Source organism: Montipora foliosa, chromosome 6, assembly GCF_036669935.1.
Source record: "Montipora foliosa isolate CH-2021 chromosome 6, ASM3666993v2, whole genome shotgun sequence".
NCBI lineage: Eukaryota > Metazoa > Cnidaria > Anthozoa > Scleractinia > Acroporidae > Montipora > Montipora foliosa.
The window spans coordinates 15,925,246-15,939,268 of NC_090874.1; the positions used below are offsets into that span (position 1 = coordinate 15,925,246).

General features: G+C 40.3%; 1 protein-coding gene across 1 annotated transcript; it reads left to right on the plus strand.

Annotated features, from left to right (window-relative positions):
• Positions 1 to 5,755: 5,755 nt before the first annotated feature.
• LOC138008744 (nanos homolog 1-like) lies at positions 5,756 to 7,715 on the plus strand. Its single transcript, XM_068856047.1, has one exon. It carries the CDS (start codon positions 5,957 to 5,959, stop codon positions 6,653 to 6,655), a length of 699 nt encoding a protein of 232 aa, XP_068712148.1. The 5' UTR covers positions 5,756 to 5,956; the 3' UTR covers positions 6,656 to 7,715.
• The last annotated feature ends 6,308 nt before the right edge of the window (positions 7,716 to 14,023 follow it).

The following is a 14,023-nucleotide window of genomic DNA, read 5'->3' on the forward strand; positions in this document are numbered from 1 at the left end:
AAGTATTTCGCGATTATTCCATCTTGTTCACGTCGTACAATGCGGGCGAAGTATCCTAAAAATAAATTGGTACGAGCGGTTTCAGACTGAGAATAGAGAATGAAAGATTCTCTGTAGCACACGCGGGAGTGACAACCTCGAAGATGGTGCAATCGTCAATATACTTATAAATAGGAAGGAAGGTAGACAAGTCGTTAATCATTATCAGGAAGAACAGGGGGCCAAGCTTGGTCCCCTGTGGTACCCCGGCATTGATAGCCTTCCACCAACATTTCACATGACCAAGCTTGACACGCTGGGACCGAAAGCTCGCACACCAGTTCAATAGGATAGGCGGAACATTTAGTAGGTAAAGCTTATGAATGAAGATGTTGTGATCGATTCGATCAAATGCCTTAGAAAAGCCAATCAGGCAAGATCTAATAACTACCTTAGGGGTCTCAGCTGCTGGCAGCCACTCGTGGATAAGACGTACCAAGGCGTGGGAGGTGGACGAATCTTTGATCCCACCGAACTGATGGGAGTCGATATGAGGCATCACAATCATCGGGGCACAGCCATGATAACACAAACCCTTCCAATACTTTGCTGAGAACAGAAGTGAGTGAGATCGGCCTTAAATCGCACTCTACGGACTTTGGCTTGGGAGTCTTTCCAAGCGGGAGAACATCGGCACATTTCCACAACGAAGGAACTTTGCCTTGTCTGATAGAGACGTTAAATATAGAAGCGATAGGGCGGGAAATGACTGGCGCAAAGTCCTTTAATGGCCAATTTAGGGATATCATCAGGTCTAGGTGATTTCCCTTCCCTTACGGCCAAGAGAAAATGTTCAACGGCCTCTGGTGTAACGATAAACTCGTCTGGTGTGTGATCCACAGGAACAAGGTTGTATTCCAAAGGTTGCATGTCACTAGAAATCTTGCTGAACGAATAGTTGATAACTTCCGCCAGATCCAGTCCGCTAAGCACGGAATCGTCGAGGACAATTGTCGAAAGTGGGGCGGATCTTGATTGGCCAGACAGCCGCTTAATATTGTCCCACCATTTTTTAGGGTTGGTCTCTTGGGAGTTGATACTTGTCTTGTGGAAGGTGTGACACCGGTTGGAACACGGGGTTGGAGTAATGGTGTGTCACTTAACTTTCTTTGTTTCTTTTCTCTTTTTCTGAAGGATAGGAGCAAATTTCAAACTTGAACTAACCCAGAAGGCCTCAAATCGACACAAGATGCAGAAAAAGTAAGTTTATTGTATTTATTTTCGTCGCTGTAAATTAGGATTACCCGATTTTTTCGGCATTTCATGTTTCCCATATAAACCCTACAAATTGCTACGTTAAGTTAACTGAACATTCGAATTATGAGTTTTGGTCGCCTGTGGTGTGGTATAATCATGCACTTATCCAAAGGTCTATATTAAATAGTATTAATATAAAATAATGTAATGTCATCATAAATTGAAAAATCTTTTTAAGAAAAGTGTCTTAGTAACAAACGGAGATTTTATCATATATACAACCTGACTCAATGGGTCTTATTCGCGCGGCGGCAATATTGGACATAGACAACAAATTTCGTACCCCGAGCCTCGAGTTGGAATGTTTGGGAACGAGTTTCGGTGGGGCCAAAAAAAAGAAACTAAATATTTTAAGCAAAAGCCGATACAACGTAGATTTGATTTTAGTGATGTACTATATTTCGGCTGGCCAAACCAGCCTTCTTCAGGTACAATGAGAGTTTACATTGAATTGCTTCTATGTACATATATATATATATAGCAAATGGATGTTGACGTTATAGTGGAAAAAATGTGATAAAACATTGGAGTGTACAAAGATTAAAAGACCGTTTAAAAGACCGTTTTAATGAACACCGCCGCACTTTAGATCACGCTAACACCAAATCCAAACCTACTACAGTCGCAGAACATTTCCTCTCCTCTCCCCACAACATCTCCAAGGACATGCAATTAATCCCTATCGAAAAAATATTTACTAACAGAGACTCGATCCGTAAGGCCAGGGAAGCTTTTTTAATTTTAAAAGGCAGGACAATTGATCCCAACGGTCTTAATATCCACGAAGCAACGTATTAGATTTCAGTTTATTATTTTGAGTGATTTCCGTTATTTTTCCGTGACTCTTAGTGTTTGAATTCAAAATCTTTGTAACTGCCATGTTTTATCACATTTTTTCCAGTATTACGTCAACATCCATTTGCTATATATATATATATATATATATATATATATATATATATATATATATATATATATATATGTACATAGAAGCAATTCAATGTAAACTCTCATTGTACCTGAAGAAGGCTGGTTTGGCCAGCCGAAATATAGTACATCACTAAAATCAAATCTACGTTGTATCGGCTTTTGCTTAAAATATTTAGTTTCTCAACTTGAAATAAAGCCGATCAGATCAAGCCACTGATCCAACGTACACCGACAGGAAAATTGTCCACGGTTGCTTGCTTCGCAACTCTGCAAAAAAAAAAAGGTTTTCAAACCCTCGGGACTCAACGTGGCTGCCCCGGGGGGGACTCCCATATGGAACAGACGGGGATGCTCGTCTGAAATTTTGAATTTAATCCCTAAAGGAGATCATCTGGGCGTGGCTCAAGCTTTTTGTGACCCCTAAAGGAGACCAATCTGGGCGTGGCTTAAGCCAATTTTGACTCCTAAAAACAAGTTAAAAAGAAAATTTGACTTCTGTTTCTCTTCGCGTAATTCTGTGTTTCTTTCTTCGTTTTCACATGACGTCACGGCGGCCATGTTGGTGTTCCAAAACAAAGAAATGGCAGCCATGATGGTGTACCAAACTAATCCTCCGGGAATTGAATTCTATTTTTATGCAAATACTTTCTTTTGTTTCAGTAATCTAATATAGCTGCTGGTCACGTGAGTGGAAACGCTCTATTAGGGTCGACAAGAAAAACTTGTCAGGGAAATTAATTGCGAAATTGCAGCCGCACAGCGGTCTTGTTCTTGTGATGATTCACTGTAATGGCGCTGTCACAGCGTTTTGTGTTCCCCCTTGTTATCTGTTTCCCTGAACACTGAGCACTAGTACTGTGTGTTCCCCCTTCGCCATAACGATAAATATGATAGCAGAATATGAATACAGGAAGTATCCTAAACATGCATAAAAGCTAACCTTAGGCCTAATTAGGCCTAAACAAACGTTTTTAGGCCTAAGGTTAGCGTTTATGCATATTTAGGATACTTTCTGTATTCATATTCTTCTTCTATCATATTTTATCGTTATGGCGAAGGGGGAACACACAGCACCAGTGCTCAGTGTTCCGGGGAGCACAAAACGCTGTGACAGCCCCTCTTGGTTTGTTTTTTTGTCGTTCGCTGTGTAATTGTATTGCCGGCTACAATGAAAACTTGTTAATTCGTTCACACCAGCAAATAAGACTTGTCAATGCAAAAGTCGTCAAAGAAAACTTGTCGTTCATACACATGAGCATATGAACATTGTCAATGACACTTGTCAAAGGAAACTTGCTCGTGTGTAATAAAAAATAAAAATAAAAATGACAGTTTCAAAGGAAACTTGCTCGTGTGCAATGGGCTTAACATGTTCAAAATGTTTCATACATCTGGCCTTATGCAGCGGATAAATCACTACCTACCGGATAAACACTAGCAAAACCAATTGAGGTATCCAGTGTATAGTAATTTATCCAGTGGATGGTGCCATACACCCTTCGAGCAACTGGAGCCATCACTATTTAGCAATCTCCCGTCCGGCCTGTGTTTATGCATGATTTTTTTTTAACTTTTACCATTTGTCGATAATTATCAATGTTGCAGTAGAAACGTCACTTTTTATCGTGAAAACTTTTCCAAAGTTGGTTGAATAGCGGTAATTTTGTGTATTTGCATATGTTGAATGTTTCGCGTAAGATTGAACGGTTCCGTGTGAGCGCAATGTCTCAACAAATTTCTAAACCAACTTTGTTATTGTAGCCTGCGAAAGCCTGCTAACAGGCTCTTCTGACAAGCAGCGAGCCAGGTGTTATCCTTCAGGAAGTTGGCAACCGTTTCCGGTACATGGTGACTACTACTACCACTACCACTACCACTACCACTACCACTACCACTACCACCACCACTACTGCTGCTGCTGCTGCTGCTACTGCTGCTACTACTACTACTGCTGCTGCTGCTGCTGCTGCTACTACCACTACTACTACTACTTCTACCTACTACTACTACTACTACTACTACTACTACTACTACTACTACTACTACTACTACTACTACTACTACTACTACTACTACTACTACTCCTACAGGGTTACTCTCTTCGTATAGACAAAATTATTTGAGGAGAGAATGGGGGAATACGTTGGGGAGGGGTGGGGTTTTTTACTTTGAAGCTTCTCCCTGATTAATTCGGTACTTACTCGTCCCCAGTCGTCTCCTTACCTTGTCTGCACGCGAGGTGTGATGGGTAGGTAAAAGTGGGCTCCTGGCAAAAGATGGAGACGACTTCATGCCCCTTTCCCCTTCCCATCACACCTTACTATCTTTCCTGAGACGACTGGGGCCGAGTCGGCATTCTCGGCTTAACCCAGGAAAATTCGGAGGCTTTTTCAAGCTCATCATATCATTCCAAGCCAGTCTCAAAATAATCATATAATTGAGCGGTAATGGCCAAAGAAAGCCGACTAGTTTGCAACCGAAGTGTTTGTTTTTGTTAGGGACTCAGTTATTTTGATGCATTGGCGAATTTTATGACTGATCTCCTAATGCTGTATTTTGATTACTAATACTTTCACTTCTCTAATCTTGACAACAAGATCAATAATTACCGTTTGAGGCCTGAGCGGTTTTTCCTTGGCTAAGACCTACCTTGACTTCCGGTTGCCGCTGTCTTAGTGTTTTTCATCAAGTGATAGACATTTATCGCTTCACCTCGAATCTGTCATCACGAAAGCTTTATAAAGTGATCTATTCACGTTTGATCCTCAATATTTAACACGACACAGTCTTGAAAGAGATCCACATCCGTTCTACGATCCATCTCAGCATCGAATCTCTGTAATAATTTTAGCACAATTTGAAAATTGCTTTAACAGCAATTTTAATTAACAAGTTCAACAAAAATGCTCAGCGGAGGGTCTCAACTTGATGAGGCAAAATGCAAAACCAATAACCATTTGAATAGAGCACATTGCATGTGTTTATTTTCACAATTTACTGCACCTGATCTTTAGGTACAGTAAAGATTATTTTACGAAGAAAGAGAAAGTGAAATGTCAGCGTGACTTTACTGGTTATTGTGTTCACTTCATTTCCATGACAATCGATTTGTTACAACTGCTTTGTGATTGGAGCAAAAACGATTATGTAATTCGAGTGACTTGGCGCCCCAAAGTCTTTCGTATTGTGTTATTCATGCTTCAGGAGCTGTCAAATCAGTCGGTCACGCTTTGGTGAACACTGATTTTGAACTTACAGGGAGGAGAGCCTAAATGTTTTCAATCTTTCTGAGGGCCTACGGAAAACAAGTTCGCATCTCTTGAAATGCTCCATGCTGTGAACATGTTTTCAGTAACCATTGAAGTTTGCTCTTTTATTGACAGCAAAAAGGATAAGAGTGGTCTTTGTGAAAAGCGGAAATATGCTTGTCGCTCACTATCCCAGTGTGTGTCTCATTATCGGCTCATTTGACGTCATAGAGCGCAAGCGCAGTGTGTTGCGTTTTGACAAGTGATTGAGTTGCAAAAGTCACGCCTCCCATTTCTCTGCTTCAAAAAACTCTACGTCCCGCTGATTCCCATGCGAGTTTTGGGGTTGCATTGACAAACAACCACTAATCTGCCCTCTGGCGGAACGAGAACGTAAATTCTACACCGCAAATCACGTCTCGGCTGAAAAGCGAAGCCTGACCTTTCAACGTTGGATCGCAAAAGCCACTGTGAAACAGAAAATGTCGCTGAGCGAAGTAATGCTGAAAACTCTCATTCCCAGCAACTTCTTGGATTCAGATGACGAGGAGATAAAGTCGTTAACCTGTCCTCCAGAGACTGGCGATCTGCAAAGAAGTGAATTTCACATGTTTAATGACTACTTCGGTTTGAGCAACTTGGTGCAAAGAGTCAGACAAGCGAACAATGATTTCGACTACTTCACAGGTGAAAATTTTGGAGTGAGCAAATTGCCGTCAAGACGTGACCGATTTGACAGCATTGATTCGGAAAATTCATCGTCTGGAAGCTGTGATTCCTTCACGGATCACTTTGGAGATGGGCCTTTCCATCCATTCAACGCATCTTCCCTTTTGCAAAGTGCATCCTCAAAGAGGAAAGAAGCAATTGTGCCTCCTAGTCGGCGGATCAAACCGTCTACAAGAGCTCCCGCTCCGGTCTCGAACCGCGGCGCAGTGTGCGTGTTCTGCAGGAACAATGGGGAAAGCGAAGAAGTCTACCTATCTCATCTGTTGAAAGGCCCCGATGGAAAGACGACGTGTCCAATTTTGAGGGCATATACCTGTCCAATTTGTAAGGCGAGCGGTGATGAATCGCACACCATAAAGTATTGTCCTCAAAATCAGCAAGCGCAAAGCAATGGCGGTCAATTGCCAAAGGTGCCCAGGAATAATCGTGTCCTTCCCAAAAGGAGTCGATGAACTGTAATTGCAGAATCAGAAGTGAGACTTAAAGTGGAATCATTATGTTCAGATTTTTAAAGGGTAAATTTATAGTTAAAATGCCGATTTTTGAAATTATACTCGGGTTGTTGTGTTATTTGTTTACAACTGGATCGCTTACTATATTTCCAAGACGGCGCGTACAGCGCAAAGATCGCAGCGAGTTAAATTATTATTGTGTTTATGTAACAAAACCCACAAATGACGGAGCACATAGCTGCTTTTAGTATTATTAAGGTCCCGTTCATTCAAGGCGTGTTCTTTTATAGTTCAATTTCATTTCCCTTTGAAGCCATTTTCGAATTTTGTAATCTTTAATGATGGCTTCCATGTTCAGGTGTTTGGTTAGATTTTCGCGCGGCGAGCTGTATTTAGAACGGAAATTCAGGAAGATTATCGTTAAAATTTAGTATTTAGCTCCCCACAGAGGATGTTGTGTAAATGTTACTGAAATTGCAATATTTTCCCCCGAAGAGGTCGGATTTTCCTTAGTTAGAGGTTAACTTATCGAATATGTATCTATGTAAAATTTTCGAATTGTAGCAGAATACAATATTGAATTTTCACCCTCTAAGTGTAAAGTATTTTAATATGAAAGTGCTGATTAAGAATTTTCTTCTAAGAAAGGAGAGATTTATGATTAATAATGTGTTTTATAATTCCAAGTTCGTCTCTGAGGGAGTTTTTCCAAATAATTTGGCGATATTTACGATGTAGAAAATTTTACTACTTTGAAAGTAGGTTTAATACTGCCTGGTTGTAGAGGTGGATTTTTGAATGAATTTTATTCTAATTTTTAACCAGCTGTGTTCTAAATACTGGCTGCAAATGATGAAATGAAAAATCAAGGTTTATGAGAACGTTTTTTTAAATATTAAAACCGACATTGTGCTATTCTATTAACATCAAAAGGAGTTTGCATACGATTGTATTTAAGCTTAAGTTTATACATGTAATCTTAATTCTAATATCGAAGCAGAAATTTTGTATGGTTTATTGAAAGGAAGAATAACATTAAAACTTCGTTTTAGTATTTCTGTGTCAGTGTCAGTGCATTTTAGTGCGTTATGTTAAAAAAAAAAATTCCACAGTCACCATGCACCGTTTGTTTATTTCGCGCGCTTTCTGGGTTACTGAACCGATGCAAATTGTTGGATTGAATTAACTTTATACCCTTGACGACCTTAGAGAAACGATGATTCCCTAAGATTTCGCTTTTTCGCTTTAAATCTTGTATTTCTTTGCCCTAAATTGAGCGGTTAAGGGCAATAGGATCACGATCCTGCGGGAGTAAAGCTTGCAGCAAGTGTAAACAAAGCATGTGCTGTCGGCGAGGTCGAACGAGACGGCGAAAAGTGATGGACTATTCGCACGAATGGTGGCTGTAAAAGAGTCAATGTCAAAAGTACATACTGGAGTATTTTCAATTCACCGAAGTGAGATCATTTCGTTCGGTAGCGGCAGAGAAAAAATTGGAATGCTAATCCAAAAATCTCGGCGTTGTTGTCTCTGTTTACGTCACCATGAGGGACAGCTGGCTTTGAGCACATTTCTTTTGCACGAACTTGCTCTTAGCATGAATCAGCGCTTTGTGACAATTCAAAACAGCGTGATTTCAGAAATTCGACAGAAGAAACTGGTAAGGTTTGGCATGCTGTTTTGTGATAACGTTTGTATCATCCCATCTTTGCCAGAAATCCAAAAAGCTCTGATCTTTTTTTAGACCCATAAGGTGTGCTGTATGCAAATCACCACTCAAAATAAATTCAAAGGGTTAGCCGGCTGTCAAAGCTTTTGAAAAAAAAGGAAATTACCTGTAATCAAGCTAGTAAACAGAAATTCAATTAGCGAGGAAAACAATCGGTGCACGCTTACATTTCAGAGCCACAAACCCGACGCCATTGTGATGCAAATTTCTGTTAATTTGCCGTTCTGTTGAATGTGCTTTTGTGTTCAAAATCGACAAGAGAAACGTGCTCTCAGCCATTTCAAAAGTTTAGACAGGGATGTTCTTGACTTTCATTCGCATTTTGCGCTTGGGTCGAGCGGTCTATAGCGAGTGACCTAATCCTCACGATATTTGATGAACTCTCAAGCGAGATTAACTCAATCAGAGAGAGTGTTTTATTTTGTTTCGCTAACCGACTTCAGGTATGAGTGAACGTTGAAAATGGACTTTTTAGAAGATTCACTGATTTTCAAGTAAGGTATGCGAGGAAAGATGGCCATTGCGTTACGTCTTGTTTTACAGACGTAAGAATCGCAAAGACGTCTATAGCTACTGATAATCTCCCGCCGAAACTGACAACTTTACTGTCAAAACAATGACCGATGCGGTAAATAAATTTGATACGATGTTCCCAGAGGTTATACCCACGAACACTGTCGACAGGAGAACTTCTGTCTACCTCGAACTCTCTGCAAAACTCGCTCATTCAAAAAAAAAAAGAAAAACGAAACGGATAACAAAAGTAGATATTATTTATTGCGATCGCAAACATATATTACTAGCCGAATGAAAGGCCGGCCGCTTTCTTCCAAGTTCCGGTTATCTTCCGTAAAAGAAAATAGTTTATTCGCGCTTTTCACCCGGTACTCTCCATGATCGAGACCGAAAAAAATGTTTGTGGATAAGAAACCGAAAACGTGGCTCCACATTGCGTGGAAAGCTAATACAAGGACCTCCTTATTACGGGAATCCCCCTCAAAACAGCTCAGGCGATTGTGGAATTTTCCCTATTGTCACCTAATGGAAAAAGACGACCACCTGCGGTATATTTTTTTTATTCAGTACATTCCGGTGTTAGGCACATGTGTTTTCATTCGGTCATGTCGCTCTGGGCGATCTTTTGTTCTTTTCACTTCTTTCATCTTACCATGCTTTAAGACTGCGGGGCAAGACAAAAATATTCCCTATTCAACACTGGTACATGGATTGTTGCTTGCAATATTACAAACCACATGTTTTGCACAATATCATACCGAACTGGGTCCAAATGCCGCCTAACTTTTTCCGGTGGATAAGTGAGTCGCTATCCAACAGTTTCAATCTGTGCAAAAAATTGCGTCTCTATAAAGAACGTCTTAGTAAACTTTGGTCAACACTTAACGTTGAGAATATTTTATATTTATTCTGGATAGTAACTTATCCGTAGGATCAAGTCATCCAGCTTGAAAACAACTGGGCCAGGTGGCTAGAATATCCATGCGAATGGCACGACCCAAAGAAAAGGAGTAGAGGTCACCTCGCTTCCGCGCTTCATAAATAAACTGGTGTAAACCACTTTCCCTTTGTCTCAATATTTTATTTATTTTGTTTCTTTTTAAATTCTTTAGCAGTCAGCGATGGAAATGTTGACTCCATCTTTTACATTGATTCAAAATAACTCAGTTGTCAAAACATGAACTTCATAGCGTGACTGTTAACAAAAAATAAACAATACAGTTGTGGTTACGTAAATTAAAATTTAAACCGCTCTTGTCTTGTTTTGTTTGGATTAAGTGACAAAATATTACAGACTCGAAAGGGAGAAGGTATCCACAGTTTCCGTCCTGATATTAATCGGAAAGAAAACTGGACGATGGAATGAAAGAGGAAAACTTACTTATGAGGTGTTAATAGGTTTACAGGAAACCGAACTGATAAAATTAACGAAAGTGAAATGTTTTCCTCATTCTACCGACCATGCCTTGATTTTCGACTAGATAAATTGCCACGAATTCACGGAAACAAGTGATCCAGGGACCAAACTCACTGTATTTGTTACTAATCATAAATTTACGATTTTTAAAACAAATTACGAGCAATTATTTCTTGTCTGAAGTATAGTGTCATGGAGCGTATCTGTTTGCATTTAATTCTGACATCCTCTCCCTCCCTCTTGAATAATTTCGATTAACACCCGGGCCGTGAAATGTGGCATTTCTGAACAATGGAAGCGGATGTCAGTTACTCGCCGACGCCAATCTTGTTCATGAAGTCACAACCAAATTATACATTTTTTTGGAAAATCCAAACTTGTTTCACATCCGCGGGTTGAAAATATCAAGTTTTACATTAGTTATGCTTTGCTACGTGATCTCGCTCAGTTAATTTTACGAGATTATGAAAAATGCAATCAACGACGGAAAAATTGTTTACATGGGGACCATTGCACAATACTCGAGCTACAAACATAAAGTGGAGTTTTAAATAACTGTCAATAAATTCCTTACTCACTAAACTTCACTACTATTGAAGCAGTGTTTATTTTTTTTTCGCGTCTATTGAATCTTTTTGTGTGGGCAACATTCTCATTTTAATTTCTCTTTCCCACAAACAACAGTCAAAATAAGAGGTCTGCGACCGTGCACAATCTTCTGTATCTTGTCAAGGAATTTAATATTTAGTTTTCAACTGTCTCAGCTCACTCAGATTTCGAAAACGTCTTGTTAATTTTGCGCGCTTGAGACTAAAAATAAATTCTGGACAGTTTAAACCTGTTACTTCTGCGAAGTATAAAGAACAGAAACCGGACATCCATCCCACGAGCATAATTTCATAGAGACAGCGCGTCTTGAGCGCTACAAAAGCACTGCAATGGAAAGAGCTAACTCCAGTCATTCCGCATGACTGTTGAGGACGTTTTTCACGATATTCGAACAGAATACGAACGTTCCTTCGTCCAGTTATCAGATGAATGTGTATGCTGTACTTTAAAAATTACACTGTAATGTGAAGCTGAATAATTGAATTTTTGGCATGGCGCTTGTAATTTTACCCGGATATCCGCGACAGATGTTTCCGAGCTTAGCTTCCCAGGAATGCGAAGCATTTGGCACCCAGCTGGGCCTAGGAGATGACATCTGAATTGGGGATGAGTAGGACAATCTCCCTTCAGTTTCACGATCTCCCATTTTCTACATAAAATCTCGTTAATGCCGGTGATTTTGAGAAAGGAAGGGAATAAAGCAGGCTAAAAAATGCCTGTTCTAAGGCATGTTGCTGGAGAGTGGTGCGTAGTCACGAGGAAGTCTTATTGAGATTTTTTCAGAACATTTTGCACTCGAGCTCGTCAAGGGTCTGGGCTCATGTGTACGTTCACCATCGCTTTGTGGGTATTTTTGTTTCTTTCAGCTGTTCTTGTTTCCACCGTCCACTGATCACTTTCAACATTGCAAGGCCTTCAAAACGACACCATACGGACTGATAGCAAAACTTGACCGCAGCAGAGATTAAAGGCTGACACCTTTTGTGCGCAGGACTTTCATCGAAGTAGGGAATCATTGGTTGTGAGTGCTTTTCCGCTCTTGAAGGGCCCATGTCAGTTACAGAAAATTTCAGGGTGTCTAGTATTTTAACCTAAAACATGACTAGCACAGGCAAAGAATAACCAAATCGCTGAGGATACTGATGCCTAAAAGTGTGTAATAAAACTCCTCAGAGTTTAAGATTTCAAGGTAAACATAAGGAAATGCGAGCATGTGTGAGGCGAAAAGTGATTTCATTGAGTAACTTTCAGATATCTTCTGTTTGCCTCTTTCAAAGACAAACCATTCAACAGACGAACTATGCAAAGCCGGTATAATAACTCGGAATTGACCAACATTAATATGTTAATGGGAAAATATATTAGGCAAAAAACACGGAAAACGCATTATCTATAGGCTTCCTATATTATTTTTGCAAAACGAAACGAAACAGTTTTACATTTAAACCTGTAAATGAAAATAAAAATACAGTGGAACCTCCCTTTTGGGACACCTCTATTTAGGGGACACCGAATATGTTCCTGCTAATCTTTATATGCTCAATATGAACTCACATAATAACCAGGACCGAACCAGATGGTTTGATAGCTCAAGTGGTAAAGCACGGCACCGGTGCCGCTGAGGTCAGGGTTCAAATTCCATTAAAGCCTGAATTTTGCAGGCTTATCTTTCGTTACTGCTCAAGTGACGTTAATTAATAACTGCGATGATCAGCAACTTCCGTGATAATCTTTGACTCCAACCCAGCCTCCATTCAGGGAACACCAGTTCTAGCCCCGAGGATGTTCCTTGAATGGAGGGACGTTCCACTGTATCACAACAGTCACATTTCTCTGTGCGATAACCCGAGAAATACAAATCTGTATTTTGCGAAACTGAGCACTTCTGACCTCTTGGCTAAATCTCTTTCTTCAAAATCATCACTGCATCGAGTTATACCTTATAAGCCAAGAGAAAATGAGGGACAATGCATTCTTGCGAAAAGCAAGCGAAGCCAAAAACCTCGAGATTTTGCATAGATCTGTTATAAATTCTGATTAATTATGGCGCTGTTCGTTCGCTTCGCTTGTTCCACAGCAAACAAAATGTATACAAAAAACACCAGCCATTTGCGAGCTCTAAAGACGTCGTTGAGATGGCGTGGACCTGGACAGCTGTATGCCGATGAACTGATGACATAGTTGTGCGCATGCGTAAGACAGTGGCCTGAGCTTGAGTGCACGCACCTTTATGCTTTTTGTTGAATCGCTTTTGTTTGAATTCGTGCCTTTCTCTGCGGTTTCAACAAAAGACTTGCTACAATCATCGTTGCGCGGCGATGCCATGGAATAACGAAGGAAAACGTCAATTAAGCTAATTGCATAATACCCGGCCACTTATTTGCATATGAAGAGCGTGTTTGCTATGTGCCTCGTTCTTCAAACGATGCCGCTACAAGATCACAACTAGTGGCCAGGTATTCTGCAGTTACGCCCGTCACTTTTTGCGATTATGTCTTCCATCCTCTGTTGCGTTTTACAATGTGCCGAAGTAATTAACCTCACCTTCCATAGGTAAGAACGCCGTCGAAGTAAATACAAACAATAAAAGTTTAAATGTCGCATGACATCTAAAACTTTTAAAATTTGTAAGTTTTGCAAAGGACGGGAAGCAAACGCCTCCTTCGCACATTCTTTTGGTTCGTCAAGCAAAAATTTTGCCCGCCCCAACGGGCAGCACGACTTTTTTTTACTCATAAAGCTAGTGTTTCGAGGCATTCCGATTTCGTTATTTACACTCTATCCTTAGTAGGAAATTTAAAATGGGGGTGGTGTGGGAAGAGAGAGGGGAAAAAAAAAAGGTTTCACTGCTTTAAAAAAGGAAATCGAGGTTTGGGGCAGAAAATTGAAAGTTTATTGTCGGGTGCTCACGTCCTCCAAACGATCTCAAGTGCGCTGTCACGACGAGATTGGCAACAACATGTCCCGAAACGTGAAAGGCACGTGCGGGACGGGCAGAGCCATTGTGTTTTGCACATTGAACGTATTTTCCGCCTGTGTTTTGCAATACAACGTAGCCAAGAGAATACAACTTGAAGAAAATGGACCGTACTGCTAT

Coding starts and splice junctions, on each gene's coding strand:
- LOC138008744 (XM_068856047.1), top strand. CDS start 5,957: ATGTCGCTGAGCGAAGTAATGCTGAAAACTCTCATTCCCAGCAACTTC.